Source organism: Cariama cristata, unplaced genomic scaffold, assembly GCF_000690535.1.
Source record: "Cariama cristata isolate BGI_N322 unplaced genomic scaffold, ASM69053v1 scaffold36997, whole genome shotgun sequence".
Lineage (NCBI taxonomy): Eukaryota > Metazoa > Chordata > Aves > Cariamiformes > Cariamidae > Cariama > Cariama cristata.
In genome coordinates this window covers 1-21,565 of record NW_009627822.1, presented here as the reverse complement: position 1 = coordinate 21,565, position 21,565 = coordinate 1, and the positions used below count along the sequence as shown (strand labels likewise).

Sequence of the window (21,565 nt, the reverse complement as noted above, 5' to 3'; positions counted from 1 at the left end):
GATGTTAAAAGAAGCTTTAAACTAGGTCTAAGATACAACCAACTCCCAATTTGAATTATTTTAGTTAAAATAGAGGAATGGAATGCTATCAGAATGAGGGCTAGAAGAGCTGTTTTATGTTATCTTTAATTTGGTTAGTAGTGTTGAGGAGTATCTTGGTATATGAAAGTATCTTGTTTTCTTGGGGCTTGAGATGCTGAAACAATTCTGGATGCCAAAACATGACTCATTAAATTAATTTTAATAGCCCTGGTGAAACAGGACCTTCCCCTACAAAATCCCTGCTAGTGCTTCTCTGCTGTATTGTATTTGTGTCTATCTTTAAACTGTCATTCTTGTCAATTCGCCTGGTGTCAAGGCAATCGTACTGGTTTATAGCTTCCAGATTTGGCAGTTCTTTTGGGGACTGGTGTCTCCATTTGCCATTTCATTCTCGGGTGCCATCTGCCTTCAGATCTGGGAACATGGGCTGTGGTGGAACGCTAGCTGTTTTGTACTCACGGGGATTGTGCTGAAGTGCAGCAGATGGGGAATTTGTTTGTATCCATTTTTTTGTACTACCAGAATTATTCTGTTGCCATGCATAAGGTAACACAAAGCTTCTTAGACTTCAGCTTAGATGACTGAGCGTGGGAAAAGCTGTATTTAGCCCTTGTAAAAGAATACAGAAGCTAAATTCAGTACTGAGACTGAATTAATGTAGTAAGGCAAATGCAAGGAGCTGCAGCATCATGGGCTAAGAATTCAAAGGGCCTAGTTAGCGAGACGATACAACTGATGCTTCAGATGGAAGATGGGTAAGGAGAGTGATTACAGGGAGTCCTGCTACTCTGAAGAAGATACAGATGTTGAGTAATTTCCTTTTGCATCTTAAATGTTGTTCTTAAAATTAATAAGAATATCTGGCAAACTCTGCCTATTTAATTTGACTATACAGGTTAGGAAAGATGTGTACTGTTAGTGCAATCACAGGAGTGAAACTGTTTCTTAGTCTGTTTTAGACTGCACTAGGAACCTTCTGGCTGCTAGCAAAGAGTGTCTTCCCTTGGGCACATCTCTACCCAGGCTGGTGAAAGCGTGACAGTTTCTTTAGATGCTGTGATTGTATTTCTGTCATAGGAAATTGCTGGCAGAGGCTATTAGTTCTGCTGCCATGTCTCAGCAAACTTGGTCTTGTCATCTGCTTCATGCAATTTTGCAAGAGTGCCTTTCCTTGAGGCTAGAAAGGAGGTTTTGCTACTTTAATGTCAATGATCTTTGGTCAACAAGCTTGTGCAGTAATACTCCTGGGATTTGGTAGATGCAAAGTATTTGACATTTTTAACGGCGTGGGTGGAACTGTCACCAGTTCATAGTTGACTGAATTTGTTTCTGGTATGTGACAGGAACCTTCTGTACAGTTAAGCCATCAAAACTTGGGAAGAGTTAGCCTTAGCGACCCATTGGGCCTCCCTGAACTTTGGAGCAAGGTGGGACACTGTTCCAACCCAAGGCAAAATTAGCCCTTTGGTTGTTTCAACCTTGTAAACTGTTTCCTCCTGACTTTTAGGGCCTACCATTAGTCTCCCACTAACCTGCTGAAGAGAGCTCTGTGTGTAAGCACTTGCCAGTGAAATAGGTGGGGAGAACAGTAACAAATTGTCTTAATGGCTTTGTGAGAATCACCCTACTGTGGACCTATGTGTTGGTGCCGTAGAAATGCTGAATTGCTGACGCTGGTTTCAGGATACATAAGCAAATTCTTGGTGCTATGTGGGTTTCTTGGCGGGCTGTGGGGCAGCAATGTCTGAACTTTTGTCTTCAGCTGGCTTAGAGATACAAGACTTGCTGTTCAGCCAACCTGTTCTAATGCAGTCTGTCCTCAATTTTAGGGCAGAATTTCATTTCCTTCCCTCGCCATGAGGAAGAGCATCTCCAGCGGACTGTGAGCTGGCACCCTTGCCTTCTGATCCTTGGCCAGAACTGTAATGCCAAATGCCAGTTACTCAACATACTGCTGGGTGAGAAGCTGCTCCCTACCACCAAAATCAGCAACGAGGAGAATTGTAAGAGGCGACGGATCCGTTTCACGCATGGGACACAAACACGGGTTAGCCTGGCGCTGCCTGAGCAGTATGAACTGGTCCATATGATGGCAGCCCACCGAGGGCACTGGGACACGATACCAGAGGAGGACTTAGAGATTCATGGGGACAGTGAAGATCCTGCTCACCAGATAGCGGAGCTGGAGGTCATGCTGCCGTACTCACTACTAAAGGTAACTAGGTGTCCATGTACCATTGTAGTGAACTCCAGATGTTTCTTTATACTCCCTAACATTCATTTATAGTCCCTAACAAAGCTAATGGTATAAACTCTTAAGCATAGGAATTCTTTTTAGTTGAAGAGGAACTCGAAGTCTGGTGTTAGGATTTTAATTGGACATCACTGTGTGCTTGTGTACTTTTGTTTCAGTGTTGACTCTTAGCATTATCATTCCTCTGTAATGTTTCCATCCATCTCAGAAGCCAAGCTTACTCAGATGTAACTCCAAGAGTCTTCTAAAATTTTACTCCAGTTTCAAGGTCATTCAGAGTTAGCTTTGCTGTCTGATAGTAGCTAGAAGCTGTCGTACGAGGATATGTACTTTTTAATCTGTCGTGAAGAGCTTGTTGTCAGAAAAAAGGCTTCTTGCTTCCAACATCTGATAAAATGACCTAACTTCATGTCAGAGGGTGGCTTTTTACATTTCTGTCGTGTCAATGGAAATTGAGGGTGGTAAGAACAAGAAGGTGGGAGTCTGTTCTCAGTACTGTTTCTAATGTTGTTAGTATCTTGCTTTGACTTTCCTTTTACTTGTCCATAAAACGTGTTCCTGTTCTGAGAGTAGTGCAGTTTGGTGTTTAGTAAATATCTTTAAAAGTGAGGGTTGTATTTCATAGCTTTTTATAGCTTCCGTAGCTTTAATTGCATTTCCTATCTTACATTGAGCCTTTGTTATTTCAGTATAATACTTCTGGAGCGTTGTGTTTGGCAGTTGAATATCTGGAATAGACAGTTAATTCTTAAATATAAATTGCTTAAGTGCAAAGAATATCATCTGTTGTCACATAAGAGTATGAACTTCATAGTTGAACAATAAAATAGCAAGGTAATTTTTTTCTGGACATATGAATTGAGACATGATTGTAAATAGGCAGAAAATGAAGACCCAGTCTATCTTCATCAGTCTGAAATATGTTTTACAAACCCAGCCTGTAGCTAAATTTAAGCCTATCCTAATGAGATCAGCCCAGTCAATGCTATGCGTAGTGGGTTTGTGGCTTCCAGTATCCACTGAAAGAGAACAGAAGTGCCATGCTTGTATAAACTGTGAGGCATCCACTGCTTTCCCAAAGAGCACCAGATCAGCTGCTGGTGCTGCAAAGTAAGTGCCTGTTCTGGAGCTTCTGCTTGTAAAATCCTGCCTTGCTATGCATAAGAGTATTTAGCTTTACATTTATTTTACTTGGTTACATTTTTATATGGGCCAGTTTAGACACACTGCAGTTTACAACCCTCTTTCAGATTTCTCATGTGAGTGACAAAGATCTCTCTGTCTGGCTTTGGTTATATTTAGGACACTTAGATGAAAACAGCTACTCAGATTAATTTGAAAAGGGTTGGTGAAATAAAAAGCTCTTCCAATAGAAGGAGAGGGAGGGTGAATCACAGCGAGCTTCAGATTGACTCAAAGGATTCCTTACGTGAATTCAAGGGGCTAAAGGAAGAACAATTTTTTTTAAGGCTGATAGGATACCATAGTGCATTTTAGCAGGTAATTGGGCTGTGGAAAGCTTCCTGCTAAATTACAAGAGTCTGAGCTCCTGTTGAGAGACCTGTGGTTTTTCTACCCTTCTAGCTAATGTGCGTTCTCCAGCTCTGCTCGGCATACACCAAGACAACAAAGTTTTTAAAGTAAATATCTGCTAGTCATAGACACTACTTCTGTAACTAGTGGAATATATATCTGGAGCAATAATGGATGAGGTTTTTTGGACGCTATCCAAAGTTGCATGTCTGCAGAAGGAACTTCTGCTTTTTTTAACTAGTGAAACAAAACTAAGAGTTTAATAACAATTGCATGCTTGATAATAACATGATATTCAGTACAGGTCTTAAGGATTTAGATTTGCCCAGAAACCAAATACTTTGGAGGAGCTGAACACCTTTTGAGCAGAGGGGGAGGGAAATCAATCTGAATCTTACCCTACCTGTTACCTAGAATCCATGTATTTTCATCAGTGTGTTTTTCTCCCAACAGCAGAGTGCTTATAAGTAGTACTGTGTTTCATTACAACCTTACATTCTAGATATTCAAACACCTTACTAGTGGAGGAAGAAACATTAGCAGATCCTTATTGTGGACTTGAACAGTTGTAGGAGATGAGAATTTAATTTGTGATTTCTGTTTGAAATCGCATTCATTCCCCATAGTGAGGACACTTAATTACCAGTAGGTTGCTATCAAAGGAGCTGTCAGTGACTTCAGGACCTGGGGAATGTGGCGCAGCTTTTCAGGCCTAAGAGCATCTCTTACCAAGAGACTTAATTGCACAGGCTGGCTTGGGCACCTAGATTACATGCTGCTGTTTTGTGCAGGCACTTAATGCTGAATCATGCTTCCTGGTGCAGGTACTTGTTTGCTAAATCCAAACTCATTAGCCCTTACTCCAATAAAGAAAGGCTAAGTTATTTGTAAGTTAACAATATCCAAATATTAACTAAACTACTTTTTTTTTACTTGGAGATAAATTCAATACAACTGTAGAATATACCACTTCTTAATATTGAACTGCTAGTGGAGCACCCTGTGGTTTTTTTCTTTAGTCTGATATCCAGGATGGGACCATGCTTGCTTTTCTGTGTTACTGAAGGATGTCTTAATCAAAACTTGTTTCACAGAAAAGAGGGTGAGGAGGAGGGAGCCACATATTTCATTTGCATGGGTCGGCTGCTGTGAGAACACTACCTTGTGCTAATAGGTATGTGAAAGTTATTTTTAAATATCAGGGAAGGAAAAACTTTGGCAAAGCAGCTCTATTCCTTGGGGATCACTGTGCACAGGAATGCATCTAGGTCATGGGGAATAATCCATCTAGCCAGACAGATTTAGAGTTATAGTGGGAGTAAACAGTTGGCTCGTTCCCTAAATCTTATCAGTTGTGCCTGGAAGCCAAAATGGACTTCTCTGAAGTATTGGTTTTTGTCTGGGTGGTACAGCTGAATGGGAGGAGGGTAACAGGGCTGAAAGCTTCCTTTTTCATGCCTTTGTCTTGCTTTGAGTCTCAGACTAAAAAGTTTCATTTTGCCAGCACCATGGAATTATTCTTCTGCCCATGCAAAACCTGTTCTCTGTATCTAGTTTTGCTTGCTTAGTGATATATCTTTTACAGGGGAAGAATTTATGGTCAGAAAAAGAGCATTGCTTCTCAGACTTTCCTAAGTGTGTATACCTCACAGGCTTTCTTGGGCTGGCTCTTCCAGCAAAGGTAAAACAAAATTCCCTGATGAAGTGGGGTTCAGAGTCATTGCACAAAACCAAAGCAATTATGTTCTGTAAAGGACAGCAGTGTTTGGAGAACAGAGGTGTGGTTCAGTTTTTTTACCTGGGATTCTCTGTAGATTAGAGTTACTGAACTTCTGAATCAGATCCTCATGGAAACAGAATACACTGGCAAGATTTCAGAAAAAATTGGGGACAGGGGAGTATGTGAATGGAAAAAAAAAGTTCTAAGTAGAATCTAGGGGTATATCTGTACCTGAGATTAATAGGGAGGCAGTGAAATTAGCTCACATGTAATAAATGCAGTAAGTGTCAGACTTCAGTGATTCAGAGACTATTCTTGAATGGCAGAATATTCAAATTGGCTTAGAAAAAGACTGAGCTGGGGCTTTAGTCTTAATCTGCTTGGTAGGAGTTTGGGTAAAAATCTGACTAAATTGGGTTAGCTTCTCAGCACCTCAGTTAACTAAGCAAACAGTGATTAAACTGCCCGAAGCCTAGCAAAATAGGCCAATGTCCTCTTGGGATGTAGCAAATAAATGCTTTTTAACTGATTTGGAAATGAGGAATTATCTGTTGACTTAGTAAAATGGCACACTTCAGTGGTCCCTGAATGCATTTAGCGAGACTCCACTTGTCTTATTGTAGGTCAAGACCTACTTGATCCTCGATTTTAATTTTTGTTCTGGGATATGGGATGCAGTGGCCATCCTGGCATTGCAAGTCTGAATGCATAGATGAGTACATAGGGTGTCTGCATGGTATTCTTTTTAAACTGTCTTTTTTGTATTGCTGTTGACAGCACCTCTGGATCATATTTTAAGTGGAAGAGCTGTAACTCTGATATCTGTGTACCTGATGTTCAGATTGCTAAGTGGGAGGCTTTGATATTTTAAAAAGGGCCTTTTAGTTAAGGAAAATAGGAATGAAGTTACTTGACAGCAGTTTCATGCTTACAGCTCTGTCAGTATTGTTCAAGTGTGTTTATATTGGTGTGACCTTGTGAGAACCAACTTAAAAATTCTAGGAATCCAGTGTGAGTCATAGGTATTCCCCGTATAGGAAGACTTGATCCCTAATAATATGAAGCTGCATAGACAGTGCTTAAACTTCTGTAGGACACTTAAAAAAACCAGAGGGGTGGGCAAGAAATGTTGGTAATGGTCTTTGGAAAAGCCTGAGAGGCCTCTGTGGAAACAGAAGGACCAGTTGCTCAGGCTGTGTTCGCTTGTCTGTGTTGGTTTTCTCCTTGTCTCCTAGAGACAGCACTGGCTTCCTCCTTTGTTTACAGTGGCTGGTGTGAGTCATCCGTCCTGGTGAATATTGCAGCACTGCATCCCATTCTGCTCAACCTCCTGTGCATCAGACAGGTTTGAGTTCAGCACCGGGGAGTCCCGTGGCAGTAATGAATTCCTCTTAGCTCTAAGAGCAGTTGGGAGACGTGGTCACGTCTTTCATTTTTCTGGTGGAGAAAAATGACTGAGGAGTTCTTAATTATTGTCCCCTATTATGAGTCGGAAGATGGCACTTAAAATTCTCTCTTCAGATCAGAGCCTTTGACATTTTCTATCTTTATTTCAGTAGAGTGATATATGCAATTATAACACTATTCTTGCGTATCCAGAGGTGAATCTTGTCTCCTTCCTTGGAAGGGAAGGAAGCAGGTTTCAGAACTGGCCCTTTTTAGTAGGGTTAGTAAGAAGTGACGTCAGCAGGAGCATTTGACCAAAGCAGTGAAACTCTGTGCCGTAAGAAAATAAGTAAATAAAATACATCTCTTAACTTTTGGTTGGATTTGAAGAAAGTCATAACTAAGCTTGTCACAACCATCTGTTCTTCCTTATCTGTCATTTGGCTGTGAACTCTTTGGAACTGGTTATTGTGCTGCCTTTGTCTTGGCAGTAGTGGCTAGTGTAGTGCTTTCTACCATTGGAAGCTACAGTGAAAACTGACAGCATGGATATCTCTTCAAAGAGCCGCAGATCTGGTAAACATCAATGGGAGAGGTTGTTGCAAAATGGGGCAGCTATAAGCTAAAGAATGACAGCTATTCTGCGATGGCGCTTACCTGGGAAACTTGTTCTAAGTTTGTTCAGAGCTGGGTTAAAACTCAAAGGCACTTGGTACAAAATAAGAGTTTTGGAGTCAGTGGGCACTAATCCATGTCTGGCTGCCATCCCTGTGAGAGGGCTCTCATCAGCCCTGCAGGTAGGCTGTATACTAAAGCATGGTGCTGTATGTGAGACTCCATAACTGTTCTAAAGGGTTTGAATGTTTCTGGTTTTGCATTTTGTTGAATGTATTACAGTGCATTTTTTTTGCATGTATCAGTTTTTAAAAGGACCTGTACAACCCCTTTTTTTTAATTTCCTCACTTGGCAGGAAGTGGACGTTGTTGTAGCACCATGTCGTGGATTCCAGTCTGCTGAAGCCACCCTGGGAGAGTACGTGAACCAAGTGTTGCCTGTTGTCATCTTTGCCATCAGCGAGGCTGAACTTTCTTCATCAGATGAGAATGAACTGCGCGAAATCAAAGAGAAATTTTCTTTGCCAATTTTCTTCTTCAAAGTGCCAGAGTCGGGGGTTGACCTGATCTCTCCCCCAAAAACTGATAATGAAAAGTCCTCCCTTTACTGCCAGCTGATGGACTTGGAGTACCTGAGTACCAACCACTGCAGCTGCGGGGCACCTGCTCCTGATGCCGATGCCCAGAGCATGCTGGTGGAGCAGTTTGAGAAGCTCCGTCTCCTAAGCACTTTCTCCAGGCAGGTGCTTCAGAAGCATCTTGTGGAAGCAGCTACCAGTTTAAACGAGGTGCACTGCCGCTGCCTGAACATCTTCATCAATCAGGCTTTTGACATGCAGCGAGACCTGCAAATCACTCCCAAGAGGCTGGAGTATACCCGCAAGAAGGAGAATGAGCTCTATGAGTCTCTCATGAACATTGCCAACCGCAAACAAGAGGAGATGAAGGACATGATCATAGAGACTCTTAGCAACATGAAAGAGGAGCTCTTGGAGGATGCTGCCAATATGGAATTCAAAGGTAACTACTGGCAGGAGAGTAATGGGAACAAAGAGGTTAGGGACCTTAAAGGAGAGTGATGGAGTAATATTTGCCATCTGCTAAGGGATGGTTGAGTGACAGTCAAGACAAGTGACTTGGCAAGAAAATTCAGAACTTATACACAAAGGATTTTTCTGTGGTATCTCCTGTGTAAAAAACACTGTCCTTACATGAGAGGCCTGAATATATTAAGTCTTGGTTTCTTATAAGTCACATATTTCCCACATAGCTTGCTGCACAGTTCTGGGTTAGGGTGTATTACTTCTGTGCTTTAATTCCCTATTCTGCTGAAGAAGAAAATAACTCTCTCAACTTTGCCTCAGTGGATGTGTTGAGACTTGGGAATAAGGCTATCCTAAGAAAAAAAGCTGTTTGAGTTTTAGCAGTGAAGGCTTGATTTGTACTTTCTGCTTTATTTCTTTGTCTGAGAGAGGTTTGCATAAGACTTTTGGGTATAGAACCTCCTAAAATGAAATCCTTCTGAGTAGGTAAGGTTTTCCTTTTAAAAAAAATCAACACAATATATTGTGCTCCTGAGGCTTCCGCTTGACATTTAGTGTGTGTTTTTGGGAAATGTGAGAATTCTCACTACATCTTCTAGTACCAGAACTTCCAGGAACACAGAAGCTGAAAATGGAATGATGTGGAAACTGCGAAGGGTGAGAGGCTATCCAATTTCTGTCTGATGTGGTCTGTCATAAACATCAAAGGGAAGATACTCCATGATACTCCATGGATCTCTTCCCCTCTGCTTGCTAAGCAGAGTTTTACCATAACAATTTCTGTTAAAAAGAAATGCAGTTCACTGGTCTGATGGGGAAAGATGTTTCTATTTAAAATAAAATCAGAAATAACTCTAGGCTATTGGTTTAGAAGAATTGTATTATTTTTTTTGTGAATTGAGCACTCTTCTGAGGTATGAGAGAGGCCAAAACTCTAGGTAATTTTGTTTGTCTTGACTTACTTCCTCCCGACTTCAAACTGTAATGTTATCTCCTGGGACAAAGAGGAGAAATGCTGAATCCTGCAGGTTAAGATCTGGATCTTTTTGCTTCTGCAGGTGGGAAATTGATAAGATCTTTCCTGTTTCTTGAAATGTTTGCTTTGTAGTGCCCATACAAAACGTAGTCCTCATAAAGAGCTTATTTTAACATAACCTATTTGCATGCTGCAAAAAACCCCAACAAACTAGCATATGCCAACAGTATAGCGAGTGTATTAATTCTGCCTGTTTAGGGCTGCTATTGCTCCATTATCAGGACAGGTAATAATTCCTGTATTCTGTCTGTCCCACTCTTTACAGAGTTGGAGCACTGTAGTGCCCGAGTTCAGCATTCTGTGTGTGCAGGAATATGCTTAGGGACCGCACAAGATAAAACACCTGCAGTAAATATGTGTCTATATTTATTTGCATGACAAATATAACTTAGAGTGTAGCATCTTGTTGGCTATCAGTATTTGAAAGGAGGAAGGTGTTATTTTGAGAAGCTAATGCCATCTGCCAATCACTGGATTTGTTTTAAGTAGGCTGGGCTATTGGCCGAAATCCAGAGACAAGTTCTTCAGCTCCTGGTAGTAATATAGTATTGCTCAGAGTAGCTACAGTGCATGAGCAGTGATTGCTCAGTGTTTGTTTAAAAATACCAAGTGGTAATCAGCCTTTTCAAGGTACCTGGGGGGAAAAGAAATTCATGTAACCGGTGTGGCTGTTGTATCACTCTCTTCATAACATTCAACAGCCAGCAGTGCTTATGGATTGCAGTGTGGCCTGGAAGAATTTCCTGATCTGTTCTTTAGATAGAAAGACAGCTTTGTGCTTCTGCCCTTTAATTTTTGATGTGATAGTTGATTTGTTGTCACTGTACCACTGTAAACCTGTAGTAGCTCCAGAATGCTTGTATAGCCTATGAGGTGTTAGAGTTGAGTATCCTGTGAATTGGAACACCAGCGAATGAAAGCAAACATCAGAATATTTTCCACCTTGGTCAGATGTGATTTTTAGCTTCCCTGAAACTGGAGTAACCAGGTGTGCATTCCTGGAACTACTCTAATGCTTTAGTACTTTCTATCACAGAGTACCAAATTACTCAAGATCTGTAGGACTGGGTTTGGGACCTCGTGTAAAACTGGCATCGTAGCATTAGACATCCTACATTTAATCCTTTGCAATAGTCAGTATGCATGTTTTTCTGTTGCTCACGAGTTTGGGTTTTTTTTTGTATGACCTCGAAACACTGTTGGCTTCACTTTATATCATCTGGATCTAAAGTAATGAACCTCTGAAGGAGCCAAATAGTGTGTTTGGAGCAGAAGCTGGCTGGATTGGGGTTGTGCTGTAGCTCCTTTGCAAAACACTCAAAGCATTGTTGCAACAATGATAATGTTGAATACAAAAGATGCCTCTTTCTTTTCTTTTGTGCAGATATCATCATTCCTGAGAATGGGGAACCTGTTAGTTCCAAGGACATAAAGTGTTGCATTAAGCAAATTCAGGAACTGATTATTTCTCGATTAAACCAAGCAGTTGCCAACAAGTTAATTAGTTCAGTGGACTATCTGCGAGAGAGCTTTGTAGGGACTCTGGAGAGATGTCTGAAGAGCCTGGAGGAGTCTTGGGAGGTTGCAGTACACCCTGCAAGGAGTTTGGAGAAGTCAAAGGATGTTTCTGTACACATCACAAGCAATTATCTCAAACAGGTACGGTGGCTTAAGTAGCTGTCTAGAATATTTTTAATAATTGTCTTTATCCTGATCCAGCAAGGGTGGTAGGAGGCTGAGATGCTCTGTAAAATGAGAGGAACACAGCTCTGGAGTGTGTGTGGGTCTGGTGTCATTAAGGGAGGTGCTAAAACTGGGGAACAGTCACTTAAAGGCCTAGTACTTACCTTTCCTGGATCTGTATATAGGAATCAGATTACATCCTAGAAACACTTATGAGCTTAGTACAATAAATGAATTGAACCAAGTGAATCATGGAGTATGCCATACAGTGTCCATTTTTTCATTTTCAGAGAGTCTAGCAAATTTTGTAGTGACTATAGCTTGCAAAGTTCCCATACTTTCATCTTTCCCGTGCTTTCCAGATACTAAATGCAGCCTATCACGTTGAAGTCACTTTCCACTCAGGCTCGACAGTAACCAGAATGCTGTGGGAACAGATCAAACAGGTATGGGCATCTCTATAATTTATTTCTAGTACATGTCACTATATAGTGAAATGTTTTTGGAGCAAATAATGTGAATACAGGTGCTCTCTAAATTTTGACTCTGGGCACATGCATTGGAGAGCTGTTGCTTCCCCACTCCGCACTAAGGCGGTGTGTATAGTTTATTCCTGGAGATGCTAACATTTAATTTAAAGCAAATACCTTTTTAATGTTTCCTTTCTGTTCTGAAAGGGCAAAGGAATATGATGATCAGCATTATGAAACTCTTGCTGTTTGTTTTGGGTAACTGGTTGTTTATTTGGGTTTGGGAGTTTCTTGTGGGTTGGTTTGTTTTGCAATATATCTTGATTCAGGTCAATTCACTGTTCTCCCTCCAGAGCAGACCAGATTTCCTCAGGTCTTTGTTTTAATTTTCTGTCTGTTAAAGCATTCATCTTTCTGAAGTTCCTGCTTTGAGCTGTTGATGACCTTTACTGCCTTCTCTCTCTTGAGATTCCTTGTGTATGGATGGGTGAGAGGAATATGAGTTTTTCCCAAAAAGGTGCAGTGCAGACTGAGTGGTAAAAAACCTTCGTATTCCTCCTTCAGCCTGCGAGAATGATCCAGACTGCGTGTGCAGCGGCTGGATTTCTGTGGCTTCTAATAAAGGGTGGGGCAGGGCATCTTAATCACCCAGGAATTTAAGGGAAGTGGTGCATGCTGACACCTAAGACTTCCGCACCTTGACAGTGTGTCCATCTGGCAAAAAGCTGCTTCACTGTAGCTTTCACCAGTTTAGGAACATCTCTCTTCCTGAGTCTCTGTTTTTTCTCTGCTTGTTCGTTCAGCCTACAAGCTGCACCACAACTCTGTGGTTTTCCAAGTGGTGGCTGTCTGTCTGTGTATGTTCTTAGTCAGACATGAAAGGATGGTTGGCTTGGAGGAATGAACTGAGCAGATACTCAGAAAAATCAAATCTCTTATTTAGTGTGGGTGTGCAACAGTATTGTGATCAATATCTCTAAATTCTTAGTAGTTACTGTAAGGTAATTATTTAGCCCAATTCTATGTGCAGATGACTGTACATTATTACAAGATATCTAAGCAGTCTGAGTAAATTGACTGACCCTTTGCTTTTTTGTGCTAGTGCCTTAATTCTGTTCCGTTTTACTAGATAATCCAGCGGATTACATGGGTCAGCCCACCTGCCATCACCAGTGACTGGAAGAGGAAAGTTGCTCAGGATGCTATTGAGAGCCTCAGTGCATCCAAATTAGCCAAGAGCATTTGTAGCCAGTTCCGGACCAGGCTAAACAGTTCCCATGAGGCTTTTGCAGCTTCTCTGCGACAGGTGAGTGTGTGGAGCTGTTAAGAAGGAGGTCTTGTTTTGTACCTTGCCACTTACGGAAAGAGGATTTTTTAATTGCAGAGATAGCTAAAAGAGCAGCTCGTGCAGTTAATGCTGCCATTCTGTAGGTCTAGGTGGCAGAGCTGGTAGGAGTGCCCTGATACAAGGTCCAATTTTTAAACGAGGCATGCTTTAAATAGGATCTCTACTCAGTTGTGCAAGGACCCTCAACCACATTATGCTCGGGATTCAAATCAGGCAGGATTACAGTGTATATGTGGTATCTCTTGTAGTTAGAAGATGGCCATTCTGGCAGGCTGGAGAAAACAGAAGACCTGTGGCTGAAGGTGCGGAAGGATCATGCTCCTCGGCTAGCACGACTCTCGCTGGAGAGCAGGTCCCTCCAGGATGTGCTGTTACATGGTGAGCATTGTGCTTGATGTTCTTTGTGTTATCTTCTGCTCCCCTCTTCTGAAACAGTCAGTGGGTGTAAAGGAGTAGGAGGGGTGTTTTGCTTTTCACTCAACTACTTCAGTGAGCCTCCATCTGAGACATACTGAGTACTTTGAATTGTGCAGCTGTTGGCTCATGAAAAGCTCCGGGCTGCCAGCCTGATAGTGTACAGGAAGAAACAAACATGTTTTAACATCTGACTAAATGGATGTTGTGCCTTACAGGCAAACCAAAGTTGGGCCGTGAGCTGGGCCGAGGACAGTACGGCGTGGTCTATCTGTGTGACAGCTGGGGAGGGCATTTCCCATGTGCACTGAAATCTGTTGTTCCTCCAGATGAGAAGCACTGGAATGACCTTGCACTTGAGTTTCACTATATGAGGTGTGTTTTGTAAGCACTTTTCTCATTCCACACGGTTCTCCTTAACTTCCCTGCTGCAAAGAAATGCTATTTGCGTTTGCATAGGCAGAATATTCCTTGCTATAAGTCTACTCTGCAATCAGTGACTTGACTTCATGAAACGCTAAGCTGCCATTTCTAGCAAAGGCAAAGCAGCTTGCCATGGCCACTGCAAAAATCTAATAGGCACAGAATGGTAGGCAGACATGCTCCTTCCTGTCTTAATCTGATTCTCTGGTGTCTGCAGTGTTCAAATGCTTGCTATTTTGCAGAGTAAATTAGAATTAATAAAGTATGGTAGCAAACAGTTCTTCTCCACTGATTTTTTTTTTTTGGGTGTTGAATCGTCTCTCCTTTCCCATTCTGTCTTTGTGCTCTCTGAATTCATAAAAGAAAATGATGGGTCTACACTGCAGAAAACTGAGCCCATTTTTAGTAAACAGCTGCAGGCAGGTGCTGCAGTACAGACAGCTGAAATAATACAGTATTTCTTTGGTACTATAACCTTTAATAGGCTTTCTTGAGTTTAATTGGATCAGACAGCTGTATGTTGTTATGGTCCTCAGAACTGTGGGATGCTGTGAATTTTTACTGTACAGCACATGGTATAGGTGTATCTTACTATTGTGCTAAAGCTGCAGCTATTGGGCATTTTTCCTTTACAAGATGAGGCTTGGCCTGGGGTGGAGGGAGGGATATAAAAATGACCAGCTTTCTGTGCTGAACTTTCTCTAGGTCTCTGCAGACACACGAGCGGCTCGTACATCTACATGGTTCTGTGATAGATTATGGCTATGGAGGAGGCTCCAGCATTGCCGTCTTACTGATAATGGAACGGTTGCACAGAGACCTTTATACAGGACTAAAGGTAACAACAATCTGTGTGTGTATGTATATATACATTAAAAAAAAAATCCACACTTGAATATCTATTAATTGTAAAACAAAGCTAGAATTGCTTGGTTTTCAGTGTTTTTGGCAAATAAGAGTAAGCAAAAGTAAATTCTACTTGAGGAATTAAATCTGTGTTTGTTTACTCTTCAGGCTGGGCTAGAATTAGAAACACGATTACAGATTGCCTTGGATGTAGTTGAAGGAATCCGTTATCTTCACAGTCAGGGACTTGTGCACCGGGATATCAAACTTAAAAATGTATTGGTAAGGAAAACTTTTTTATCTGGCTAATCCTGAAGTCTAACGAGGTCCTTTTAGTGGGAGGGAGAAGCATAATATAAGTGAAGTAATAATCTTTCTTCATACAGGATCTTTTAATTTGTGGTATTGTTAGCCACAACTAGCATTCCAGTGAGGCTTCCCTAACTCCTTTTCAGGCAGAAAGCCTAGAGGAAAGGGAGTAGTAGAGTGACTTCTCTTGAAGGCAGAGAGCTTGAGCTACAAGTAGTACTTCCAGTTCCTGCTTCTCTCAAATCCCAACCACACTCTCTATGTAGAAGACAAGTGAAGGCATGTCTTGCTACTGAGCTTAACTAGGTAAATGTCCAAGGGCAGCCAAGTAATCAGAGGAGCTTACTTAAGAATGAATGCCCAACCCTTGAAATGTAAACGTAGTTTAAAAGCTTAATATTGAAAAAGCAATACTAAAACTGAGAAGTATGGTTATCAGCTGCCTGTGTATGAATTCTTCTACAGCTTGACAAAAAGAATCGAGCCAAAATCACTGACTTGGGGTTCTGCAAACCAGAAGCCATGATGTCTGGCAGTATTGTAGGCACACCCATTCATATGGCTCCTGAGCTCTTTACAGGTATGCTCGTTGATTGAATCCACCATTGTCCTGCTCTGGCTTGACTTTTGAAGGCCACTCCTTTGAATTAATAACTCAACTTGCTTTTAAGGGGAAAATAATAAAAAAAAGAAACACAAAACAAAAACCCAGAAGACTGCCAGCTTACAATGCATGTTATATATTTTTTCTTCTATTTTAAGTGTCAAGTCTTAAATCTTTGTTTACTTGAAAGAGAACTGTGGGATTCATAAGCTTTGCTGAAGTGATTAATACTCTTGCAATTGGAAAGTTCAATTATTAGTTATTAGGAAGCTGGAAATATTTGGCTTATATAGGCAAAAACTTCAGAAAGGATCCCCTGTAAAGAATTTCCAAGTCGTTACTAACATGTAGAGTGTGTTCAAATTCACTATGCGTTACGCTTCTGGTAGATAGTGTCTGAGCTTTTTTTCTGAGCAAGCATCTTACAGTAGCACTTAAGGTCCATACCACACTTACCAGAATCCTTTTGTTCTATCTGAGGTGCTGTCCCTGCTCTGACAAGATTGCAATCAAATTGAAGCAACTCTGTGTTTAATTTAGAAAATATTATTCAGGTGGTTCTTACTACTAACAGTGAAATACTCAGGACTAGCAGGCTAGACCTTGACCTTACAGAGGTGAGCATTGGCTTAGCCCTTAAGCACTTAGTGTGCTCAATCTTTTCTTATTCAGTGGGTGAACTTGCTATAAATGAGTAGCTGCCAAATTTCTGGATTGAGAGGCTGATGTTAGCTCCAGCAGACTCCTGGGCTAGCAGCAGAGCCAGGCAGAACTGCTAGTGTTACAAATGTTGGTGTTTAAGTCTGAAATACACCTGAGCACCTGTACCTGCAGTGGTCCACGAACCTCAGCTTGGGAACTGCTGGTACAGGTTAAGTGTATAAATCCTCTGAGAATTGGAAGGTCTTACCTTTTAGCCCTCCACCTTTGGCAGTGACTCCTGATGTGTTACTAGGCTTCACAGAAGTCTTGCCTTCTAGCAATGAAGTTGTGGTCTTAATTTGAGGAAGTGGAACACTGAAATTAGTTCTCAGACTGCTCAGTTTCCAGTGATGAAGATGTTGTTTGCCCTACTGATCAAATGTTTTTTTGCCCCAGGAAAGTATGATAACTCAGTGGATGTTTATGCATTTGGCATTCTGTTTTGGTACATTTGTTCGGGACATGTGAAGTTACCAGAGGCTTTCGAGAGATGTGCAAGCAAAGATCACCTTTGGAACAATGTTAGAAGAGGTATAAATGGCTTATTTGAACTCTATTGGTTCATACTTTATGCTTAAGTAAAATTTGAGGAGATGAGGAAATCCAGTTTTATCTTCTTGTAACTGAAAGGTAAAAATACAAGTTGTATTGCTTCATTGAGAGTCTAAAGAGTAACACTTACCTAGTTAAACTTGGACATACTCTACTGAGAGCCTAACTAAAATTAGCAGGCATAAAAAAAGGCTTTCAGTTAACCACCTCTTTGCCATAGAGTCATAGGAACTGTGCTAGCACACTGCTTAAACAATGCGTAGTAGTACAATACTTCTGATGTATACCAGACCCCAGAACCAGCCAGGCATGATCCCCTAAAGAATGCTTAATCCCCTCCAATTTCTGGAAGCTGTAGTGATCTGTACTTTCAAATGCTTAATATGCAGCATGCTGAGGAGGCTGGATGTTGAGTAAAAGACACTGTGATAGTTGTTCCCCAAAACAGAAATTTAGTCTTATATGTAGGTTTACTGTAGTACTGTGTTTTATGGTAGCTTAATCCTTCGTCCTGCATCATGGTATCAGAGTGCTTTACCACTTTGTGTCCTTAGCTCCTGTCTGTGTAAACTCTCCCCTTCTCATGTGAAAAAGATTAACTCAGATGAGTGAGTCTTGTATTTGGTCAGAAGGCTGCACTTGCTGCTTGTTCTTATGTTGAACTTGCTCCCAAGGCACAATTATGAGCAGGTGGAGTGGAGGGACTATGTTTTCTTACAGGGGAGGGTATTAATTTTGCTCCCAAATAATTGCTAAGAGGAGGCTCCAGTGAAATGAAATGTGTTGGCCATCCTCTGGAAGTATGCATGATCTCCTGAGCGACTTCAGCAATGCTCCTAGAGATGTTTCAGCAGCATTGCTGAAATTTAAGCCTTTATCAAGAGCATTAGACCCCCGACAGTCCACTTCGCTCACTTCAACCTGCAGCAAAGCATCAGACAAAGCTTCTCTCAGATTTGAGGTGTACTGACGGTAACTAGGTCCCTCTCCATTTTCCAGGAGTTCGCCCGGAGCGTCTTCCGGTGTTTGATGAGGAATGCTGGCAGCTGATGGAAGCCTGCTGGGATGGAGACTCCTCCCAGCGCCCTCTCTTGGGGATTGTTCAGCCTATGCTGCAGGGGATCATGGACAGGCTCTGCAAGTCAAGCTCTGAGCACCCGAATAAAGGGTTGGATGACTCTACTTGAAAAGGAAGCACAGAGGAATTTTTAATTGTGAGAGAATTCTGAACCCATAACTCTGCAGATGGTTTCTTCGGATGTAGCTCTTTGTGGCTAACATGAGTGGGACAGGTCATAGCAACTACAAGATTGCTCATAGAGGTGAGACCTCGGGGATGTTCCATCTTGAATAGCGGCCAGAGAAATCTCCTCTGGTACACCCCATTGATGCTAGTTACCCTGCTGCAGCTTTTATTATGGAATTGTGCAAATAGGAGAGAAAATCCATGCCCTTGAACTAAAAGGGATTTTTGCCAATCCCACATGAACACCAATCAAAGAAAAGCATCTTGGATGTTTCAGGTAGCATTTGTGTTGCCAGGAGTTGATAATGACAGTCTTTACTCAGTAAAGTAAAAACTCTTCCCATTAACGGATGGTCCTACATGGCCTTTGGTCCACACAACTACCCCAATCACTTATCGATTGGCACCAATTACAGTGTGGTTGGAGAGGAAAGAGAAAGCGGAGGCTCTAGGCTAGAAAGTGTTTAGAAGCTAAGAGTATCTATCTATCTGTATTAGCTTCTTGCAACACTCAAAATGTTTACATTGAGAGGAGCAAAGCTTCCATGTTTTACCTAAGGGGGTTTATCTACTGTTCCACTGCAGTGCAAATACCCCAGGTTATAAGCTATTTATCTCTTATGTACCCTTCACCTCTTACTTCTGTAAACAAGCTCTTTTTCTGGTAATTTTGCTTCATATAGTTATTTGAATGTCTGAAGAAACCTGACCTTTCTTTTACAGTCTTCTGGTAAAATGGAAGACTGCTCAGAGATTACATATTGTAATACCAAAACAAAGTCATTACAACTAATGACTGTCCATGGGGAAAATGCCAATTCATTTTAATTAAATTTGGGTTTTGAATTAGTTGTAAAGGCAATGACAGTTTTAAATTGTGCTGACAGACATATTTTTAAAAATAAGGTTTCTTTAGCTTTTTTAAAGTCACATGCTTGGTGAGAGCATACTTGAGGGAAAACAGGTCATTTGTTCTTCTTCAGTAGCTATGTATTGTGACTGTGTCCATTCATCTGGTTTCACTCTGGGATCTCTAATTTGGCTGTATTGAAAAGAATAAAAAAGGGGCGGGGGGGAATCCTTCGCAAGGAAGGTATGGGCTGGGGTGGTCCTGCTGCCCTTCCCAAGAGGGCTACTTCTGAAAACAATATCCTTGCCTCTTGCATTTCTGGGGCAAGATTGGTTGATCTTAATGTAACATACATACAGGGTGGAGGCTGAAATAGAAAATACACCTTGTTTACTATGTGACTGAGTTGGCAAGTTCTCCCTGGGTTTACTGTTCCTCCCAGCTGCAGAGGATGGGCATGCGATGGCTTTGTTTCCCAGGAAAGCTAGCATGCTGCATCCAAAGTAGTGTAGGCATGTGGAATCACTGCACCTTGTTGCTGGAATTTATTGGCTAATATACAGAAAAATTACAACTGATAGTCTGCCTGTTAAACAGCTTGAACAAACGAGAGGGATACATAACCCTGCAGTATTAGTTTAGTTTAAATCTTCCTTTGTGCAATAAACAGAATTAATGCTTTTTTTATATATAAAAAAGGACTTTTTTACTTACCTGCACGTGTGGGCATTTTTCTGGTCTGTGATGGCATTAACAGTATGGTTCTATACAGATACAGCCTTGCCAGCTGCTCCAGCTGAAAGTGCAGCAACTAAGAACCACATGCACAGAAGAACGAATACTTTTCCAAAGTAGAATTGTTAGGCGTTTCACTGCCTTGGTGCACGCTCACACCACCAATGACATTAACAGTATTAACTCTGTTCTACTGTACATGGTGGTTAGTAACCTCATTTAAAACTAGGAGAGTCAAGGTCAGTCTCTTGCAATTAATAGAGGTAGCTTGTGTAAATAATAAATGTATGAATAAAATTTAAATCTCTGTATATGCAATTCCAGAAATGTCTTGTATAGCTTTTCCTGTGTAGCCATCTCCAGACACTTATCTGATGCCTTTTTATTGTTGTTTGTAGCTACCTTGATGTCTTGTTTCCATTTGGTTTATCTTTTTGCATGTGCGGCATTGTAGATATGCAGGTTTTCCCAAACCCAGTATAGCTACTTCTCTGCAGTCTTTTTTTTTCTGTTGGGTATAAAGTCTGCCTGACTGAACTTGTTTTGAGAGATTTCACACACCCTGTTTATCTTTAAAACTAGTGGTTTGCCCCCCATTAGACCAAGGAAAACAGGCTGAATAAGACTTTATTAAAAGATTCCACAGACTGTAAATTTGAAAGTGGTACTAAACTCAAACACCTCTGAGCCTGGTGCAGTGAGACTGAGCTGAGCAGATATTCTTCTCCCAGATAAGGCTATCTTTATTGCCTCAATTTACTGAAGACGTTTGTTACACTATGTTTTAATGTTATGTTGTAAAAGGGTACTTCTAACTTGTGCATTGTACAATGTACCATGTGTAACCAGGTAGTGGACTGGCTCCTGTTGTACATGGACACAACGTTGTCACTTAAAACAAGCTAAATCCTAGAGGCTGGCTTCTGTGAACAGTGAGGAGTGAACTTCCCCTCTCCCTTCCTATAAGCCTAAAGTAGAGATCAGGCTTAAAATGATGTTGGGAAAAAAAAGCTTTGTTTACAAAGGTCACCGCTGTGACTGAGGTGGCTCTGCTAGAAGAGTTGCTAGGTCATTGCAAGGTTTAAGTACAGCCTGAGAGGTGCTAGGAACTTGCTCTGCACTTCAGACTCCGCAGCCCAGTTTTAAGCCCTTCCTTCACACTACACTTAGTGGGATGAGCTGGGGGAAGAGGCACTCAAATTGGTCTGGAGGGCTTCACCACCACTCCCCCCCAGCAGCGTGGTGCTGCTTTTGCTGTGTCTTGCTGCCAGAGCAGAAGTCTGCAAGGCATTTACTTGAGTGTTCTGAAGCACATAATTCAGAGGATTGATACACTAAATGCCTTGTCTTGGGACTGAAAAGCAGGTGTGGCATTTACCTGGGAGGGGGTCTCACTCAAATTGGTCTGGAGGGCTTCACCACCACTCCCCCCCAGCAGCGTGGTGCTGCTTTTGCTGTGTCTTGCTGCCAGAGCAGAAGTCTGCAAGGCATTTACTTGAGTGTTCTGAAGCACATAATTCAGAGGATTGATACACTAAATGCCTTGGCTTGGGACTGAAAAGCAGGTGTGGCATTTACCTGGGAGGGGGTCTCCCCCATCCCACCCGTCAGAGCCTGCATTGCACTGGTGCAGTATTTGGGGATGGGGCGAGCAGCCCCCTGCCTTCCCTGGCCCCATTAATTTTAGCTTAAATAAGTTACACGAGTAACTTTTTTTCTTCCGCCCCCCCTTCTCTCTCCTCTAAAGCAGAATT

At 41.6% G+C, this 21,565-nt stretch overlaps 1 protein-coding gene across 1 annotated transcript; it reads left to right on the top strand.

Annotated features, from left to right (window-relative positions):
* The first annotated feature begins 793 nt into the window (after positions 1 to 793).
* DSTYK (dual serine/threonine and tyrosine protein kinase) lies at positions 794 to 18,274 on the top strand. The gene is made up of 13 exons (XM_009704564.1): positions 794 to 797; positions 1,872 to 2,257; positions 7,907 to 8,570; positions 11,014 to 11,288; positions 11,675 to 11,758; positions 12,912 to 13,088; positions 13,379 to 13,508; positions 13,763 to 13,919; positions 14,673 to 14,805; positions 14,982 to 15,095; positions 15,588 to 15,702; positions 16,825 to 16,959; positions 17,980 to 18,274. Exons 1-13 carry the CDS (start codon positions 794 to 796, stop codon positions 18,165 to 18,167), a joined length of 2,562 nt encoding a protein of 853 aa, XP_009702866.1. The 3' UTR covers positions 18,168 to 18,274.
* Positions 18,275 to 21,565: the final 3,291 nt, after the last annotated feature.